The sequence below is a fragment of the Alligator mississippiensis genome, chromosome 1 (genome assembly GCF_030867095.1).
Source record: "Alligator mississippiensis isolate rAllMis1 chromosome 1, rAllMis1, whole genome shotgun sequence".
Taxonomy (NCBI): Eukaryota; Metazoa; Chordata; order Crocodylia; family Alligatoridae; genus Alligator; species Alligator mississippiensis.
The window spans coordinates 338810013-338830159 of NC_081824.1; the positions used below are offsets into that span (position 1 = coordinate 338810013).

General features: G+C 43.2%; 1 protein-coding gene across 2 annotated transcripts in view; it reads left to right on the forward strand.

The window, feature by feature from the left end:
• CYFIP1 (cytoplasmic FMR1 interacting protein 1) overlaps positions 1-20147 on the forward strand; it is a 136268-nt gene that overhangs the window by 39651 nt on the left and 76470 nt on the right. Inside the window, exons 5-16 of one of the 2 annotated variants that reach the window (XM_019485122.2) lie at positions 427-528; positions 930-1111; positions 2922-3018; positions 3137-3265; positions 7125-7229; positions 7532-7623; positions 8849-8966; positions 9655-9777; positions 13153-13278; positions 13426-13592; positions 17509-17656; positions 19721-19868. In XM_019485122.2, the coding sequence (XP_019340667.1) occupies positions 427-528; positions 930-1111; positions 2922-3018; positions 3137-3265; positions 7125-7229; positions 7532-7623; positions 8849-8966; positions 9655-9777; positions 13153-13278; positions 13426-13592; positions 17509-17656; positions 19721-19868 (1537 nt within the window). The remainder of the gene's footprint in view (positions 1-426; positions 529-929; positions 1112-2921; positions 3019-3136; positions 3266-7124; positions 7230-7531; positions 7624-8848; positions 8967-9654; positions 9778-13152; positions 13279-13425; positions 13593-17508; positions 17657-19720; positions 19869-20147) is intronic. The other variant, XM_006276205.4, reaches the window with a different exon arrangement.

Genomic DNA, 20147 nt, shown 5'->3' on the forward strand with positions numbered 1-20147 from the left:
TCAGCGAGAGTATATCCACCTTCCAGCAAACAAAATAGTTTTCAGTTTTGCCTCTTTTTCCTGTGACTGGGAAGTTGCTGAATCTCTGTGCTTTGATTCCCCAGCTTGTAAAATACGGAAAATACTATTTCAGAGATGGTTGGGAGTTAAATTAGTTACTGTCGATGAGGTGCCCAGAGCCTGCAACGATGGAGGCCGTGTAAGAATCCAGCTGGATTTCTTCTAGGCACGTTTATATTTGGAAAATAGTATTCCCTGAAAAACAGGACTGAGATACTAAAAAGAACAATTTGGATCTAAATATGGATAAATAGCATTACCATACATACATTTTTTTTAGTTAGACGTGTCATTCTGGATCTGAATTTTTGCTGGAGTTTCAGCTTGGAGGGACTGTTCAGTAACCATTTATTTGATTGTCTTTAGGTCAAATGCAATGAACAGCCTAACAGAGTAGAAATATATGAGAAAACCGTGGAAGTTCTGGAGCCAGAGGTCACAAAACTGATGAATTTTATGTACTTTCAGGTAAAAGAAAGTTGAAACCATGATTATTAAGAGAAGAAAATATTTGATCTTGTTGTGCTCTATTTTATGTGGCTTGGCTCAGATTGTATTACTGTAAGTCAGTGATAGAAATAAGTATGTGACTTACAAAGAGGGGTGAGTTGTCCCTATGTTTCACTTAAAAACTTTCAGCTAAATTGACAGAGACTTATTTGAGCATTGCCACTTTTAGGCACCTGCCTCTGGGATGCAATGTATACCACGAGTTAGGTGCCCACACTCTTCATACAAGGCATTTTAAAGAGCTTTATATGGAAGGAGGAGAAGGAAAAGACAAGAATATTTAGATAACACAATGAAATTTCCTACTGAAGCTGTTTCTTCACTGAAAGTTGGAATTTTCCCTTCATTCCTTCTGCTAGAGAAATGCAATTGAGCGGTTCTGTGGAGAGGTGAGACGTTTATGTCATGCAGAGAGGAGGAAAGACTTTGTGTCCGAAGCATATCTCATCACACTGGGCAAATTCATCAACATGTTTGCGGTACTGGATGAGCTGAAAAATATGAAATGCAGCGTGAAGAACGACCACTCTGCCTACAAGCGGTGAGATGCATTGACAGCAAACTCTTACTTTAACACTGAACCCGCACTAGATGGCAGTAGTGGCTCTTTTTATGTAATGAACTCGTATTATTTGGAAGCATTTTTAAATATAGGTAAGATAACACTGAAACAAAAGGGTGACCTACCTGAAGGTACATCTTTGTGAGCAAAACCATTTTATTTATGCTTGTTCTACCAAAACAGCTTTGTTCTCCAGGCATGCAAACTGCCAGTCTGTCTCTTTTATGCATTAATTTTTTGATACATTTTTTCTTTTTAGTATGAAAGACTTTTTTATCCTTCTGCCCAAGTATGATACTCCTGTTTTTTAACATGCAATCTTGATCTCTTTGTTAGTCACCATTAATTCAGTAGCCTATAAGGCTGTCTGGCTTTGCTGTCCCCAGCTACTGTAGACAGAGCAGGAGGCGAGAAGGCTAGAACATTGGTGATGAACCCAAAACAGACTCAAACTACAGCGTATTACATTTGCAAGTTGTGTGTTATGGCAAATGTAGGAGGCAGAGAGTCTTTCCCTTAAACACACAGCACTTGCAACAACTGGGAAGTAAGTGGCAGGTGGTTCATAATGATCATGATTAAGGTAATAAATGGCTTGTTTGATTCATGCTGCTTCTGCTCAGCTGAATTTCTGTTGTCCTATGAGGAATTCTCCTTTTAGTTGTCCTTTGGTTTCAGAATAATTTGTTTTCCAGAGCAGTGTTCCAAGGGAACAGAATGTGTCCTTGAGATTTGATCATCAGCTGGTGTAACCTGGCATAGTATCACTGCACTCCAGGTGTCCATCTGGAACAACTCTTTACTGGAGTGCTAGCTCTGGGGGGGGTGTTTTGGACTGTAAGCAGAGAGTTGAAAACAACAGTCATGGCTAGTAAAGACCCATGGTTGCACTGTTCATGGATTTAGTTACCATCATCCTTCGTAAGGGGAGGGTGTTGTGCATTGGTAAGGGGCCTTATCAGTTCATCCTTATGAAACCAATTTTTGATAGTTTCAAAAACAGTGCAGTTTTTGCACAATATCAACCTGTGTTGAATCTCCTGTTTTTGAAAAGTTGCAGCAAAATAAGTGTGGCAGTATCTAGTACTCATGAGTGATCTTAAAGCAGTGAATATGTAGAGCAGGGGTCAGCAACCTCTGGCATGTGTGCTGAGCATGGCACATGAAGCCATTTTGCTCGGCACACCACTGCCAGCTTGGGCTCTAGGCAGCTGCTGCCAGCCACGAAGCCTGGGCTGCTCCCAGCAGGCGGCTGGGTGGCTGCAAGCTCTGCTGCAGGCAGACCAGGCTCTGAGCCCAGCATCTGGTTCTGTGTGCTTGTCTGACTGTCTGGTTCTCTGTGTTTGTGTGCGCACACATGTCTGGTTGCGGATGTTTGTGTGCATGTGTCTGTTCTGGGTGTGCATGTAGTGTGTCTGTCTGTCTGTCTCTCTCTCTCTCCCTTATTTGTCTTTTTTTTTCTCTTGCTTTCATTGCAACTTGCTTGACAAAAAAAGGAATACAGCACAACAAAGGCAACATTTATGATTATTAAATATACTAATATGCAGTGCATCCTGCCATGTACACCCCCCTGACCCTGCCGGCACCCTGTTTTGTTTTTCTGGCATGCTGGCACTCTGGCACCTTCCAAGATAGACATTGTAGTTTTTTCTGCACTCTGGCCAAAAAACATTGCCTATCCCTGGTGTAAAAAGAGAGACTAACATATGCAGTTTCTGTCAGGAATGGATGGAATTGTATGTGATTTAAAAAAAAAAAAAATTAAATATTTCTTTTAATTGACCAGTGCTGCGCAGTTTCTGCGTAAAATGGCTGATCCTCAGTCCATCCAGGAATCTCAGAACCTTTCCATGTTCCTTGCTAATCACAACAAGATAACACAAGTGAGTTTTAACAGTCTTTTAAAAATATACATTTGTTATTTTATATGTTTTCAATGTTGGATTGTTAATCTTGCTAAGGAATAACGAGTAGGATAAATATTCTTATTTTTCCTTCTAGTCTTTACAGCAACAGCTTGAAGTGATTGCTGGGTATGAAGAGCTGCTTGCAGATATTGTGAATTTGTGTGTGGACTACTATGAAAATAAAATGTATCTAACACCCAATGAGAAACACATGCTTCTAAAAGTAAGCGCTCTTAAAATATATTGTAAGGTTTAACAGTAATGTGGGGGCAAGAGCACAGATGCTGGTGAATTCACTTCATGCAATCCTTTCTTTTTTATATTTTTATTATTTTCCCAGAACCAGGTAACTTAAAATGATTAATCTGGTAATACGTGTGTGTAATAGTGCTATCTCCTTTGTCGTCTTTTCTCTCATGTACAACATGCTGGTAGTCTTTTTAGAAAGTATCTAATTAGTTGTATTTTGCACAGTTTGAAGATTATCTAATTGAACTGCAGCCTTGGTAAGAAAATATTTATGTGAAATGTAACAAAGCCCCAATGGAACCAATACATTTTATTTTTAGATGGGTGGCGTGCTTGCATAAGAGCCTTGTGGAGGAGGATCTGTATATTGAAATTTCCCAGGGTTAGATAGCTTAAAAATAATGAATAATTGCTAGATTTAGTAATTTTGGAATATGCATGTATTGTATAATGCTGGATAAGAGGAAAATGTGAAATGTGCTTATTTAAGTATAGCCATTTCAGCTTCACGCCTCTTAATAAGTGACAGTGTAAAGGTTAAAGGCGTGAAATAGATCTTAAAATGCCTTCAGTTACGGCAAGTTCTTTTGAAGGATTCTGGGTGTTGAATTCTTATGGAGTTATACATTTCATAGATTTCATAGACGTTAGGGCTGGAAGGGACCTCGGAAGATCATCGAGTCCAGCCCCCTGCCCAAATGGCAGGAAGTCAGCTGGGGTCACAAGATCCCAGCAAGATAAGCATCCAGTTTGCTCTTGAAGGTGTTCAGTGTAGGCGCTTGAACCACCTCTGGTGGCAGGCTGTTCCAGACCTTGGGGGCTTTGACAGTAAAGAAATTCTTCCTTATGTCCAGCCTGAAATGGTCTTGTAGTAGTTTATGACCATTCGACCTAGTCGTCATCCCTTGGGGCGCTCTGGTGAACAAACGTTCCCCCAGATACTGGTGGTCACCCCTGATAAACTTATAGGTGGCCATCAGATCACCCCTGAGCCTGCGCTTTTCCAAGCTAAAGAGCCCCAGGGCTCTCAGCCTGTCGTCGTAGGGTCTGCTTCCCTGACCTCTGATCATGTGCGTGGCTCTTCTCTGCACTCTCTCAAGCTTCTCCACATCCTTTTTGAATTGTGGAGCCCAAAACTGGACACAGTACTCCAGCTGTGGCCTCACCAAGGTCGAGTACAAGGGGAGAATGACGTCCTGGGATTTGCTTGAGAAGCATCTATGGATGCAAGCCAGCGTTTTGGTCGCTTTCATAGGTTCATAGGTTCATAGATGTTAGGGTCGGAAGGGACCTCAATAGATCATCGAGTCCGACCCCCTGCATAAGCAGGAAAGAGTGCTGGGTCTAGATGACCCCAGCTAGATGCTCATCTAACCTCCTCTTGAAGACCCCCAGGGTAGGGGAGAGCACCACCTCCCTTGGGAGCCCGTTCCAGACCTTGGCCACTCGAACTGTGAAGTTCTTCCTAATGTCCAGTCTAAATCTACTCTCTGCTAGCTTGTGGCCATTATTTCTTGTAACCCCCGGGGGCGCCTTGGTGAATAAATACTCACCAATTCCCTTCTTTGCCCCCGTGATGAACTTATAGGCAGCCACAAGGTCACCTCTCAACCTTCTCTTGTGGAGGCTGAAAAGGTCCAGTTTCTCTAGTCTTTCCTCGTAGGGCTTGGTCTGCAGGCCCTTAACCATACGAGTGGCCCTTCTCTGGACCCTCTCCAGGTTATCCTCATCCGTCTTGAAGTGCGGGGCCCAGAATTGCACGCAGTACTCCAGCTGTGGTCTGACCAGTGCCCGATAGAGAGGAAGTATCACCTCCTTGGACCTATTCGTCATGTATCTACTGATGCACGATAAAGTGCCATTGGCTTTTCTGATGGCTTCGTCACACTGCTGACTCATGTTCATCTTGGAGTCCACTAGGACTCCACTTCCGTGCCACCCAGCAGGTCATTCCCTAGGCTGTAGGTGTGCTGGACATTTTTCCTCTCTAGGTGCAGCACTTTGCATTTCTCCTTGTTGAACTGCATTCTGTTGTTTTCTGCCCACTTGTCCAACCTGTCCAGGTCTGCTTGCAGCTGTTCCCTGCCCTCCGGCGTGTCCACTTCTCCCCATAGCTTTGTGTCATCTGCAAACTTGGACAGAGTACATTTCACTCCCTCGTCCATGTGATGCTGCGGCTTTACTAGCCGCAGCATCACATTGCAGGCTCATGTTCATCTTGTGGTCAATGATGACCCCCAAGTCTCTTTCTTCCATAGTGCTAGCCAACATAGCACTGCTGAGCCTATAAGGATGCTGCGGGTTTTTCTTCCCAAGGTGGAGAACCTTGCATTTATCGGCGTTGAACACCATCAGATTCTCGTCCGCCCACTTGCTGAGCCTGTCCAGGTCAGCCTGGATTGCCCACCTGTCTTCTGGTGTGGATGCTTTGCCCCAAAGTTTAGTGTCATCGGCGAACTTGGCCAGTCCGCTTCTGACTCCAGTGTCCACATCATTAATGAAGATGTTGAACAGTATGGGTCCAAGGACAGAGCCTTGGGGGACCCCACTGGTCACAGGACACCATGATGAGTGACTTCCATCAATTACTACTCTCTGGGTCCGACCCCGGAGCCAGTTTTCCAGCCAGTGGATCGCGGAGGACCCAAAGTGACAATTGGCCAGTTTCTCCAAGAGGCGATCATGGGAAGATAGAAGGCTTTTTTGAAGTCAAGATATATGACATCAATCTCATCTCCCTTGTCCAGGTGATAGGTCACCTGGTCGTAGAAGGAAATGAGATTGGTCAAGCAAGACCTACCCGCAACAAACCCGTGCTGGCTATCCCTTAAGATGTTGGCATCGGCCAGTCCATTAAGGATGGCCTCTTTAATAAACTTTTATTAAAGATCTTCCCCGGGATAGAAGTCAGGCCAATGGGCCTATAGTTAGCCGGATCCACTTTCCTCCCTTTCTTGAAGATAGGCACCACATTGGCCTTCTTCCAGTCTTCGGGCACTACACCAGAGCGCCAAGAGTTTTCAAAGATAGAGGCTGGGCTATGATGCTCGCCAGCTCCTTGAGTACCCTGGGGTGAAGATTGTCAGGGCCGGCTGACTTGAAGGTATCCAGCTTCTCAAGATGTTCCTTCACGAAGTCAGCACTAATGGAGGGCAGGGGATCACCCTCACCCGGACTTCCCTGTTGCGTAGCGGGCATGGACGTCCCATTTGTCAGGTAAAAGGTAAAATATGGTGGCACCAAGTGTGAACTGCAGAATGTACATCTTCTACCCAGTAGGTTGTTAACAGTGTTGTACGGTGCTACAGGCGGCACACTTACTTCAGACTTTTCCAGTACTGAGATGTGTTGCAAGTGTAGAATTATAGTCAATTTGATTCTGGGATTAAACTTAATTTTTTCTAGCATGAATCAGATTTTTTCTATGTATAAACCTAAGGTTTATAAAAAGTAACAGCTTGACAATGTTTGACCTAAGCTGCTGTTATGTAACGATCTATATCCATCATTTTAATAATAGTAATTCAAATACCTATCTAGAAACAGACAAATGAAAAAAAACCCATGAAACCAAACCTTTATCCCATCTAAATTAATATGCCTGACCTTTATGCAGTGAAACTGTTCTCTCTCATATTTATCAGGCCAATACTAAAAGTATAGCCCAAAAAATTAAATGTGTATTCATGAGGTTCATTTTCCACTGGAAGTGCCTTGTTTTTTCTTATGAGTGTTTATTTAACCAGTAATGTGTTTTTATGTAAATTAACACTAAATTATTCCTTATGACTTTGTCTTGCACTGAAAAAATATATGGTTTATTCTGTTTTCAGGTAATGGGTTTTGGATTGTACCTGATGGATGGAAGTGTTAGCAACATCTATAAACTAGATGCAAAGAAAAGGATAAACTTGACCAAGATAGACAAGTTTTTTAAGGTTGGTTAGAAAAGTAACTCTTTTACAGTTTAAACATTCTAACTTTTATATTTAAAGGCGACTTTTTCTAACTTTTGAACTATACAGTATTACTTTTCAGCCAAATCAGTGGTAATTAAGTGCTATCATTTAAAATCTATGTGCTATTTTTATCGTCTGACTAAGCTAAATTCTAAGTTCTGGCTGTCTCTTAAGAAAAGCCACATTACTGGTCATCTGAAACCAAATAAGTTCATAAATGCAAATATTAAAAAGATTTATTTTAGTTTTTAAAACTTATCTGTTTTCTTCCTTGAGTACAGCAGCTGCAAGTGGTCCCACTGTTTGGTGACATGCAGATTGAACTGGCAAGATACATTAAGACCAGTGCCCATTATGAGGAAAACAAATCCAGGTAGGAACGCAGTCAAACACTGTGGATGGAGAAGGGACAGAGTCTTATGTGATATTGTCATGAAGTCCAATTAAAGTCAGTGGGTCTCTGGCAACTGAGGACTTGTCCTTTGGCTGCTTTAGCAGCCATGTGGTGATAATCTGGATACTTTGTTGGCTGGGAGTGTTATTTTTAGTACTGAGCTATTTTAAATTGCAACTATAACCATAGGAACTGCTTAGAAACGGCCATTATTTTCATGCCATGCACAAATAATCGAGCCCGTCCTTGGATCATTACCGCTCATTTCTGTCAGTTCTGTTCTATCCTGTTGGGCTGGGAGAAGTAAATTTAGTGCTAGAATATTTAAACTTTCACCTTACACTAATCAATTTTTCTTTCTTTCCTTTAAATGTGTAACTTTTCTTTAAAAGAAATGAAGGATTGTATTAAGGTGAGCTCTAGTGCAGGGCAATAGGCATGTGTCCAGTATATTTGGAGCAGCCGTTTAGTCTGCGTTCCTTCTTCGAAAGATTGTCAATGAGTGTGCACTAAAACACCATGGTTGGAAGATGCAACTGGCACACGAATTTTCACCATTGTATTTTTGGTTGTGAGCATCTCTGTGCTCGTCCTAAGACCTTCCCTCCCATGTAGTTATGAATCATTTTAAATATAGTGCTTTGCATTTTAATTCTTGCAAAAAAGCTGTGCAACTTGCATGTATCTGATAAGACAAAAAGCAACAGTTGGATGGAGATACTAAGGCATAAGCTTGGGGTCTTTCTTTCATTGTGTATTGTTTAACTTGGCACTCTTGGTACTAGTAGCATGTCCTTTGTGTCCTTGTTATCACCTTTTTTAGGAAAGTATGCAGTACTTTCAGAAACATACAGTATCTGATAGGTTCTAGGGTGTAAAGAAAGGTACTTTAAGGCAGTTGTGACGGGTAGCTCTTGTGTCCTGTGCTTCCATAAAGAGGAAGAAGGGCTTTGTGTATGGATCAGCATCAGTCTTTACATTTAAAGAGAATTGTATGGGCTCAGGAGGGCATCCAATTTCTAATTCTTCTGACCTAGGGTGAGCAAGAGACCTTAACACAACTCCTAAAAAAGATAATGAAGAACTAAATGGCCAACAACGTTTTCTGCTTTGTAGTGGACTTTATATCAGTTCTGGTATCTGTATCCCTTCATAAACATCAAAATTCATATGTTGTGTTTTTTTTTCTCCCCACTTGAAATAGATGGACATGCACTTCTTCCAGCAGCAGCCCCCAGTATAATATCTGTGAGCAGATGATCCAGATCAGAGAGGACCATATGCGCTTTATTTCAGAGCTGGCTCGTTACAGCAATAACGAGGTATGTGACCATATCCCTGTTCTGTGCAAACAGTACTTAAGTAATGAATGGTTGTTACAGTTAGAGGTAAGAGATGTGGGTAAGTTTCAGAGCATATCAGTGCACTCTGTTATTTAACCAGCTGCATCAAGGAAAGTTGTGTAGAAGGCTGGGCTGCTGTTTTTTCATGTTTATGTGCAAGTTTCTAGGCGTGAACTATGGTCACAGTCCTGCCTTTCATGGTGAATTTGTATAACTTAGAGGCAAGGATTTTGGGAGGTGGTATCTTTTATTGGACCGTTGCATCGTTGGGATAAAGTTAATGTTGGGGTCAAGTTGCATTGTTGGGATGCTTTCATATGGAAGGCATTCTTCAGGTGGCACTTGCTATGCATATATACAATGCTGACATAATGAATAAAAGTGTCAAGAGACCAGTGTTCAAAAAGACATATTTTTCATTTTTCCTCTCAATAAGATAGATAGATATGAGGCCTTACTTATTGATTTGGTCTACAGCGGTATTTGGGCACGATAAAATACTAGTGCTCTGTCTCTGGCTATTGTAAATATATAGCTAAGTTTGTATCTGGGATTTAAAAAGGGCTGGAATTGTTGCATTGTGTGTAAACAGCATTTTCTTTTTTATTTCTAAAACTAAGTGCTACATCATATGTTTAAAGCTTGCATTTATTTAACTTTGTCCCAGGTGGTAACTGGATCTGGACGTCAAGAAGCTCAGAAAACAGATGCAGAGTATCGGAAACTATTTGATCTTTCCCTCCAGGGGCTGCAGCTCCTATCTCAGTGGAGTGCGCATGTTATGGAAGTGGTATGTTTCCTGGGCAGCAAAATTGGCAAGAGGGAGCTTTAGGGAGAGCAGATTGCACAACAAGGTTCAGTGGTGTACACTTCACTTTAAATATCTTTGTGCTCATTCTTCTCCTTTTGTTTTGTGGACCCTTGTTTTTAACTGGGCAAGATGTGGGCTCAGATCTTACCTTTACTTTTTAAGTGTCCAAAGCCGATTCACCCCAAAATTGTCTCATTTCAAATACCTCTAAGGCCTTTAGAGTCCATTCCCCATACATCTTGAGTACATTCTCTCGATGGGAAGTCTGGTCCTGTCCCACCCTGCTGCTGTGTAGAGTTCCTATTCTGGCAGAGGGCAGCAGGCAGGCATGCACACCAAGAGAGGAGAATCCTGTTCTACTCAGGCAGGTGCTCATACCCCTGCAGCTCTTCCTACTGATAACTTTAGCGGCTGCCTTATGCACTTTTGTCAAATCTGGTTCCAGCTCAATCTGATCCACCAAGAGAAGAGGGATCCTACACACTTGGAGAGGATGCTTGCCTGTGCAGCTAACTCAGGGTTGGGCAAGTATTTGGGTCTGAGGACCACATAGGCCGTTTTGAGCTGTTGTGGGCTGGGTCAGCGCCCTCCCCTGCAACAGCTCACCAAAACTCTCTATACGCGATTGGGCCCCTGGCAGTGGTGTTCAGGAGTGGGACAGGTGGGCAATGCCAGGATCACAGGGTGGTGACAGTGTGGGACCAGGGCTGGGTCAGAGCTGTGATCCACTGCCTACACACTCCTGTGACAGGTGCAGGTTCCCTGGGCAGGGTCATGCAGGGAGTGGATTGCAGCTCTGCTTTGGCTTAGCCCTGCGCTGTCACTGCCTTGCAGTCTCAGCCTGGGATGTAGCTCCCTACCTGACCATGCACTCTGTGGCTCCCTGCGTGGCCATGTGCTACGTTCAAAGCTGGGATCTTGTGGCGGTGATAGCATGGGACTGGGGTAGAGCTGGAAGCTGCTGCTAGCCATTACTAGGGGGCTGCAGCACCCATGGCAAGGGAGACAGGCAGGGGACAGCTGCATGTCACCACTGAGCCTGCCAAGTGTGGGGAACATAGCCTTCCTCACCTCTCCCCTTGCCCATCCCCTCCCCTGGCCTGGGGCGCATGGCTCGCAGGTGGGGGTTTGTGGGGGTGGACTTGGTGGTGACTCCACATTGCTTGGGATGGTGGCAGTGCTCAACCTGCCACTCACTTGGAAGTGGTGGCCAGGACTGGGCCTGGGCCAGGGGAGTCAGGCAGTGCTGTGGCTCCTCTGTGCCATGCCAGCCTGTCGCTCACCCTGGGATGCTTGTGCAGGGTAGCAGCCTCCAGCCCTGCTGGCTCGGCTTGGGATGTAATGCGTGAAGCAGTGCAGTGCGAGCCCTGGTGATGGCATTGTGTCCAGGGCTGAGACCAGGGCCAGTCTCCATGGAGGCTGTTCAGGAGCATGCAGGCAGGGTGGGACCAGCTGTATGCACCATGGCCCAGGCTGCCCCTGTGCCTAGGCAGGCAGGGCCAAGGGACCCACTTTGGGCTCGGCAAAATCGCTCCAGGGGCTGTATTTTACCTACCCCTTGTCATGGTGGCAGGAGGATATGACCAGGTGGTTGTACTGGATTGCCTCTGAGCCCATGCAGTAAGTGAAGTCCAGATGTCATGGGGATGTTTCAGGCCAAGATGGGGACTTGTAAGAATTGCGGCTGTCTTAGCCAAATTCTGGCTGTTGCACAAGGTGGAACTGGGGTCATGCTTAGCTACTTGAGTGTAATTTATGCAGCTTTTAGGTGCCTGAGATGCCACAAAGATAGAATAGGATCTGGGTGGACCCAAGTGGTGTTCTCTCATGATGTTGGTAACACTTGTGCTGATCAAGTGGCAAAGGTCCAGTAGTCTTTCGGTGGATGGCATTGAGTTTAAGATCTGGTGATCTCCTTTGCGTCATAGGCAGCTGTTTTTTATTTTGCTTTTAAACACATGTTTTGTGGTTTTAAAGCACTGTTTATTTTTCCTAGAGTGCAACTTTAACTCATATGTCATAGACTGGATTACCGGCGCACTTCCCAAAATTAGACAGCAGATGACACGTGATGCAAGGAAAGCCAAACCGTTGCGTTTAGATATTTTTGGTGAATAAGTGAAAGCAAAGGTGGCTTCATCTCAAGCCCACAAAAATGGATGGAAAGGCTCCCATTAGCTTCAGAGGCCAATAAACAGAGATAATAAAGGAGAAAAGCACTTTAAAGCAGGGGTCAGCAACGTACGGCCCCATTGCATCTGGCCTGCAGAGCTGTGGGGCTTTGCCAATGCCTGTGCTAGAACTAGGCAGCAAAGAACTGTGCTAGGGCTGGGCAGTTTTCAGGTGTACCTGTGCTACTGCTGCTCTTTCTCCCCACCCTCCCAGCTCCAGTCCAACTCAGGCCAGGTGATTTCAGACATGTGCCAGTACTGGGGGCTTTGCTTGGAGATGGGCCACATCAGTGCCACTTCTTTCCCCGTCCCTGTGCTGTGGCATAGGCATTGCTTCCAGGCGGTAGGGAGCTGTGCTGGAGCGGGTTCTTTCTGGCGGGGAGGGGGGGGTGGCATTGGGAGGAAAGGGAGCAGAAAGAGGCAGCAGCACAGATGTAGTTTGCAGCTACCTGCTCCTGGTTCAGCAACCTACTGCCTGGAAGTTGTGCCTGCACTGCAGCCAGGGAGTCAAGGGAAGGGTGGGGAAGCAGCAATAGTGTGGGCACAGCTCCAGTCTGCTGAAGCCACCTGGCCTGCATTGGACCGGAGCTGGGCTGTTCTGGCTTGCAGCTTGTAAAATCCCTGGCCCCTGCTTTAAAGAAAAGGAGAAGGAGAGACAAGATAAGGAAGTGTGATGATTTAGTTGCATCTGTTCTTCATCATTTTAACAACTTGTCTTGAAAGCAGATTTCACTTAGGGAAACAGCTAGAAAATCTGCACCTTTGACTTGGCCAACACCTTGTTTAAATAATATAAGGGAGCAATTGAAAGAGGATGCTGCAGTTACCCCTTCTGCATCTCTGGCACTCATGCCTTAACACCATATATCCTGTACCAAACCTTAAACCTAAACAGGCTGCAGGTACATAAAAGCTGTAGTCTGGAGGAATCTGTCCAATAGATCTTCTGGAAAGTATTAATTTTGCCACGTAACTTCTGTCAGAAAGTTGTCTTAGAACTTAATGTAGGATATTAAAGTAATGTGGCATTCTTTTTACCTTTTGAAGTCCCCCTAAGAGTGATGAAAGTCTGCTTAAAATAATATCTGCTTTTAAATAATGGTAATTGTGTGGGATTTTTGTTGCATATCTTTTTCAGTTCATTTTTTTCATATCTTGCTTTGTTTACCTATGTGCGTTGCAGTATTCATGGAAGCTAGTGCATCCAACTGACAAATACTCAAATAAAGATTGCCCTGACAATGCGGAAGAGTATGAAAGAGCAACACGATACAATTATACCAGTGAGGAGAAATTTGCTTTGGTCGAGGTAAAAGAAATCTGTTTATTTCATTGCGATCTGGACTTTTCCATTCGCTTTCATCAGATTGTATTTTTTTTGTTTTGAAGGAGAAGTGTGTTTGCACATACACATGCATGGATACATAATGTAATGTAATGTATTTTTTCCTTCCAGGTTATTGCTATGATTAAAGGCCTTCAGGTGCTGATGGGCAGGATGGAAAGTGTCTTTAACCATGCGATCCGCCATACCATTTATGCTGCTCTTCAGGACTTCTCCCAAGTCACACTTAGAGAACCATTAAGACAGGCCATCAAAAAGAAGAAAAATGTCATTCAGAGGTAATGACACGTTCTCATCCACCATCTATTTTTTTTCCCCACATATTCTGCTATTTAAAAATTGCTTAGTGTTAACTTTCACCTATCTAAACTTTAGTTTTCATATCCCAAGCCAGGGTTTTTTGGAGTATTTTAGTGTAAGGTGCTGACTGCCAGTGTTCCCTCTAAGCTGCGCGCATGTGTGGCCATGCACAAAAAAAAAAAATCATGCTGCGCAACAACGGGGGACCTGCTCACACCTACCTACTGGCCACAAGGAGGGGGAACCAATTGCGGGGCAGACCGAAGCTGCGCACGCTGGAAGGGGGAGGTGGGACCAATTTGGGAACGGACTGAAGCGGTGCGCTCACAGCATGCTCACGGACCGCTAGACCTTAGAGGGAACATTGCTGACTGCTAATTTAAAGTTGGACAACCAGAAGAGGTAATGAAGTATAATGCTACCAATACCACTAATTGTTTTCAGCGTCTTTCCTTTTTATTTTAGAGAGACTGGTGGCAGCCTCACTGATGACTTCAGTACTTCATTTTCTAGTAGTTCACTCTGTCCTTAGCACTTCAGTATTGTCCTCTGCTCCCCAGCCCAAATGGCATCCTGTTGTAAACTTATTCCTCAGCTTTTTATGATGCCTTAGCCTGCTGACCTTACTCACCACTTACCCAGTCTTCTTTTCCCTGGAAGCCATTAGTTCCATTCCTGACCTTGTTTTAATGCATCCAACTGTTGTGTTGACTCGTGACCCGTACTTTTTGATTTACCCTGTTGCTGAAGGAGCTTGTAGGTGAACGCTGTTGACTGGTTGGTCACGTTAATGCCAAATTCTTCCATTTTCCACAAAAAATACAAGGCATGGTAGAAACCTTCCAATTATTCCAAATCTGTAGGTTTGCAAATAGGTTGTTTTACTCTGTGTTGTGGTGGCTTTTTTAAATAAATGAAATAAATATATTTAATGTGCCGGCTGAGATCTTCTAGGTATGCAAGAATGTTTTTCTTGAGCCCTGAAAGCAATGTTTTCCTATATGTTTGAATGTGGGTGGTGACGTTTATTTGATCACTCTGTATTCTACGCAATGTTTAGAAGTCTTGTAACAAGTGATTGCAGTCCATTTCAATACATAGTATTCATGGTGTTAGGACTGATGAACTTTTTGGATTTGGAGGGTTGTATTTCCAACCCTTCACATGTGGGGGTTTTTGTTTTGTTTTTTTAAAATGCTCATTACATTCCAAAATACTCTTGTTCTCTTTGGATTTTGACAATTTAAAATATATCATTAACTTACTGTAATCCTTACTAAAATATTTGAAAACAGGAGCTTTCTCCAATATTATCTGTTTATTCCTCAGGCCTGCTTTATCCAATGGTAAATGCCATTGAATGCTGTTTTATGTTTGCCTCCATGTTAGTGGATTATGATGCCCTAAATTATTTATCTCTGTATATTGCCAAAGTTAGCTATCGGTGACAAAAGCTAAATATTGCATTTACTTGAATAAAGACAATCCTGAATAGAAGATGACCCCTCAGTAATTAGACTGTATATGGAAAATTTACAGATTTGTTTTCCAGGTATAGAATCTAATCAGTCATTGGAGGTATGCCTTGAATTTGTATTTCTTCCACTGCTACAGCAGAGAAAATAAACCTGGGGCATTAGGTAGCCCCTTTGCCCTCTGCCCCTCCCAACTTCTTCCCCCTGCAGCCCCTTCACCCCTTCCTTACTGTCAGAACCTGCTCTCCCTGAGCACAAACCTGAGGAGGAAATCTGAAAACACTGACCTTGAAATAAACACAGCTGCAGCAATTTGCACATAGTACCCATAGACTTAGTTCATCTGGAACTAATGCAGTTTACCTTTTTTAAAATTGCTGCAAGTTTTAGCACAGGTACTCTAGAAACACAGTTTTAAGCAGCACATTTGTACCTGGGTATACATAATACAAACTGGGTGCATGTACATATGCAGCTGAGGTGAAGAAATAAATTCTGGCACAGTTTATGCCAGAGTACACTGCTCCTAGGCAGAGCAGCTACACATGTGTCCAGGATAGCAGCACTTTGAGCCAGGGCAGAGTAGTGCCAGGCTGGCAGGAGTATAGGGGTGAGCCCCGGGCTGTGGGTGGTGGTGTCAGGTGGTGGAGGGAGTGCCTGGGGCATGTGGGTGCTAAAGTGGGGGGCAGTTAGCAGGCAGCCCCAGCCCTTCAGCACCCTCATGCCCCATCCAGCCCATCACAATCTACACATGTGTTTCAGCACAACTAATTACTCTGCTGTAAGTTAGTACTGCTGTGGACAGTACTATCTTATGGTGGAGCTAATGAATTTACTGAGCCTTAATACCGATGCATGTGTAGATGGTGATGCTTTACTGCAGAGATAATTAGTCTACTCCACAGTAAAACACATGTGTAGATGCACCTACTATGCATGATATTAGTCAAAAACCAAGAGACTCACAACTTACCATATAGTTGGGTTGGGTCCCAACAGCATTTCCAGTCGTGGTGACCCTACAGCTCATCATTTCTCAGTATGTATGTGTACTCCAGATACCACAGAGGATCCATGTGATAATTATGCTCCGCTCATGATTGGAACCAGGCGTTTCTGTTATGAGTCCTGGGATCCTCCAAAAATGTATATGGAGATGAGGCTCAGGACAACCTGGGTCTGGCTCCACCTCATGGAGGGCGGGGCCACACTAATCATATGCAACAGGCTGAAGGAGAGGGCAACAGGGATTCTTGGTGAAGGTTGGGGCTCCATTTGGTGGTGTTTGCCAGACATTTGAGGTTGGTGAAGAAACAGGAATAATTGGAAATGGAAAAGAATGGCACAGCTCAGCTGTGGGAATGAAGAGGGAGTGAAGTAAAAATGTATAAAATATAGTGGCTCATTATGACTTGAATGACCCAGTGTTGGGTGGGGGAGCAGTGGTCAGTGGGCACTGGCATACATCTTATTCAGCTGGGCTGCACTAACTTATCCATAAGCATGTCTGCCCAGCATAGGTCATGTGTTTTATAGTCGTGCTGAGCGGACGCACCTATACGGGACATTTACTGTGCAGTTGACCAATTAACTGTGCAATAAATGTCTCGGCATCTACACCTGTGGCTCTATTAGGGCACACGAAAGGAATAAATTCTGCAGCAGGGTATTGTGTGTCAATACAAGTGCTATCCTATTGCGGAGCTTTTTCGTGTGCAGCGGCACACATGCGACACTGACCGGCTGGCTGGGGCATGAGGGTGCTTCAGTGCTGGGGTTTCCTGCCAGCTAGCCCTGTGCTGAAGTACCCTTGTATCCCAGCCAGTCCCTCTGCAGCATATTGAGCTTGGTTGGAGAAGCCCTAGGCTGACAGGCTGACTCCCAGGGTCCCCTGCCAGCCTAGTCGGCTTCTCTGACCAGGCTCCATGTTCTGTGCGTGAATAAACCTGGGAGCTAATTGCTCCGAAATTTGTTGCTCCCAGGCACATGTTCAAATGGTGTGCCTGGGAGCACAAAACTATGGAGCAATAAGCTCCAGAGTTTATTCATGTGTCCACACATACAATTAGTGCACACACCTAGTGTTGGCTGCATTTAATCAGCTTAATAGTTGGTTTCCATTACTGATCATATACTGCTTTTGGCATCAGTTTAATGATAAACAATATATTTAATACGGTGTCCTTGTATGCAAATATAATTGAGGGGCTTTTTTCCCCATGCTGATTGTGAGGGAAGGGATGGGGGAGGTGGAGGCGGATACCTCGTATTGTACTTGATTAAATACGGTACTCTTGAAGTATCACTTGGAAGAATATTTGCTAAAATATAGCCCCTTTTGGAGATCTAATCTCATGTGGTTGTGAAGCTTGCATTTATATTTTTCTGAATACTAAAGTATTTTGGATTGTGTTTTTAGTGTTCTTCAGGCCATTAGAAAGACAGTTTGTGACTGGGAAGCAGGACATGAGCCATTTAATGACCCAGCGTTAAGAGGAGAAAAAGACCCCAAAAGTGGTTTCGACATCAAAGTCCCAAGGCGAGCAGTTGGACCCTCTAGTACCCAGGTATTTCCCTGTTTTTTCTCTGTGGTGGTTATGGTGCTTGGGTCATGGTAACATGTATTGTTTTTTGTTTTGTTTTTGTTTTTTAACTGTTGAGCCTTTTCCAAATCTGGAATGGATTTTAGATTGTTCCAAAATTTCAGTTTTATCCATATCTAAATATAAAGCAGTTTAAAGCATTATAAATTTTGGATTATGCCAAATTCTCTTTCTAGGGTGCTGTAGCTATTTTCTTCTCTGGTAACTCTTTCCCAAGGTGTTATGCTTCCATAAGTTTAGCTTATTTCAGAGAAATGCTCATACATTAAATCTATGCCTCTTAGGTTTCAAAACCTTTTTTTTTTTCCTTTTTAGAGTTGACTGAATTCTTTCTCAGCTTGTTTCCTTTCCTTCCAGACTAAATTGTCATTGTTTTCTTTAAATCCAGTCAATCTGTAGGTCGGGACCTACCAAAATCCAGGAGGCAGGCATCCGATTTCACACGCAGTTTGTGGGGCCAGCCGCTATTTTCATGGTGGCCCCAACTCTCACTGCTAATTGGCCAAGAGGGCTGCTTGTCATGCAGCCCTACCCTTCACCGCTGATTGGCCAACACGGGTGGAGCCGTGCGATGGGTAGTCTCTTCATCCAATCAGCGGCAAGGGGTAGGGGCGGCTGCCATCTTGGCTGTTCACCTTTGTCCCAGCTCCCCACTGGGAGCCAGCAATTTTATTTTTATTTTTAATTGTTTTTTATTTTTATTTTATTTTATTGTACGGACAATGCCTGATTTCTGCAAAATTGCAAATTGGCAGGGTTGCCAACTCTGGCTGAAGCTTTTCTGGGAGATTTTTTTTTCCCCCCAGCATGGTGTAATGTCATTAATTGTACTGTTCAACCCATTCACAATATCAATCTCCCAGGTTGCTTTCAATAGTCACCGGGACATCAGTGCTGATTCTGGTAGACTCCCGGCCAATCCAGGAGGGTTGGCAACTTTACGAATTGGGTGGGTCCCAATCTATAGGACGTGCTATATTTTTTCCCTTCTATCCTTGTGCTTTGTCTGATTGATATTGTACACTTGGATTACTTTTGTTTCTACCTTTATCCCTTAATTTTGTAGTCTTTGCCTTATGGTCTATGGAAATTCCCCTTTAAACTGATCTCATGTTTGCCCTCCCTAATCTTAAGCAGTATTTTCAAATATTCTCTGCAGGAAACACTAAAGCCCCATGTGTAGAAACTTGCCTCTTCTTGCTGTCTGTATGGGATTCCTTTTTCTCTGTTTTGAGAATGTTGTTTTTTCTGGTTGCACACTTATAGTTGATTGAACTCTGAACTTTTTGGCAGGTAAAATGAGGGGAGTTGTGATCTATAAATAAAGCCATAGTAATTCCTAACATCCTATGTAGGTAATACTTCAGTATTATTTATGGATGATGAAATGGGTTTAGAAAAAAAACGTTCTGAAAGGTGTTTTGGTGACAATTTTGTTTAATCAGATCAACCTGTTTGTTCTAATAATAATTTGGTTTCATATATTGCCACCAATGTTTTTTCTCTTACTTTCATTTATGTTTAAGGACTTTGTTTAACTGTCTGTTGCAAGCTGATTTAAAATACTTTCTTCTGTCCTTTGTCTATTCTTGAACCTAAACCTTTTTTTGGCTGAAGAGGGAAACAGTTTATATTAACTATTAGATGACAGCTATGTCAATTTTATGCAATTTCACATTAATAATGTGCTGTATTAATTGCACTGAGAAATATTAGTAAAATACTTGATAAAGAAGGTAATCAACTAGGTCCAGATTCAATATTTATTAAAAATCAATGGAAGTCTTTTTCATTGGCTTTTAATGAGCTTCAGATATGATGCTCACAAAATGACTTGGCCATATGAAAATACATGCCTACTTACTTAAGAAGCGAATGTTTCCCTCACCATGCTTACTATATTGCTTTTAATTTTTAACATACTAATGCACATTTTTCTCTGCTTCTGTTTCCCTTTCCTTATTTACTCACGTGTTTTTTATTAACGGATTCTCTCTCCCCTGCCTCTCCCTGTCTGTTGGTTTTTAGCTCTACATGGTTCGCACTATGACAGAGTCCTTAAACTCTGCTGAGCTGTTGAAGCAGCTCAAGTCTCTGGGAATGGAAAAGCTATTGCATGTGGCAAACAAGTTTCTGAGGCAGTCCTACATCTATCCACCTCTTTTAAACTTTGGTGGTAAGACATTGCTTATTATTTTAATTTTGTGGTGTGTGAACTGTTCCACTGCAAATTGTCTATTTCTACATATTACTGGAGACCCCTGTAACTTGGTTAGACCTTTGAATTGGGTTGGACTATAACAGTTTCCTTTCTCCTTTAGGAGAAAGGCACTGCTTTTGTCCCGATGGTTTCAGTTTACAGTGGAGCAGTCACTTTCTGATTAGTATTTCTCAGTGTTACTTGACTAATGTACCGTGTGTATTTTCCTTTTTTTTTTTTCCCCCCCTCCGCCAC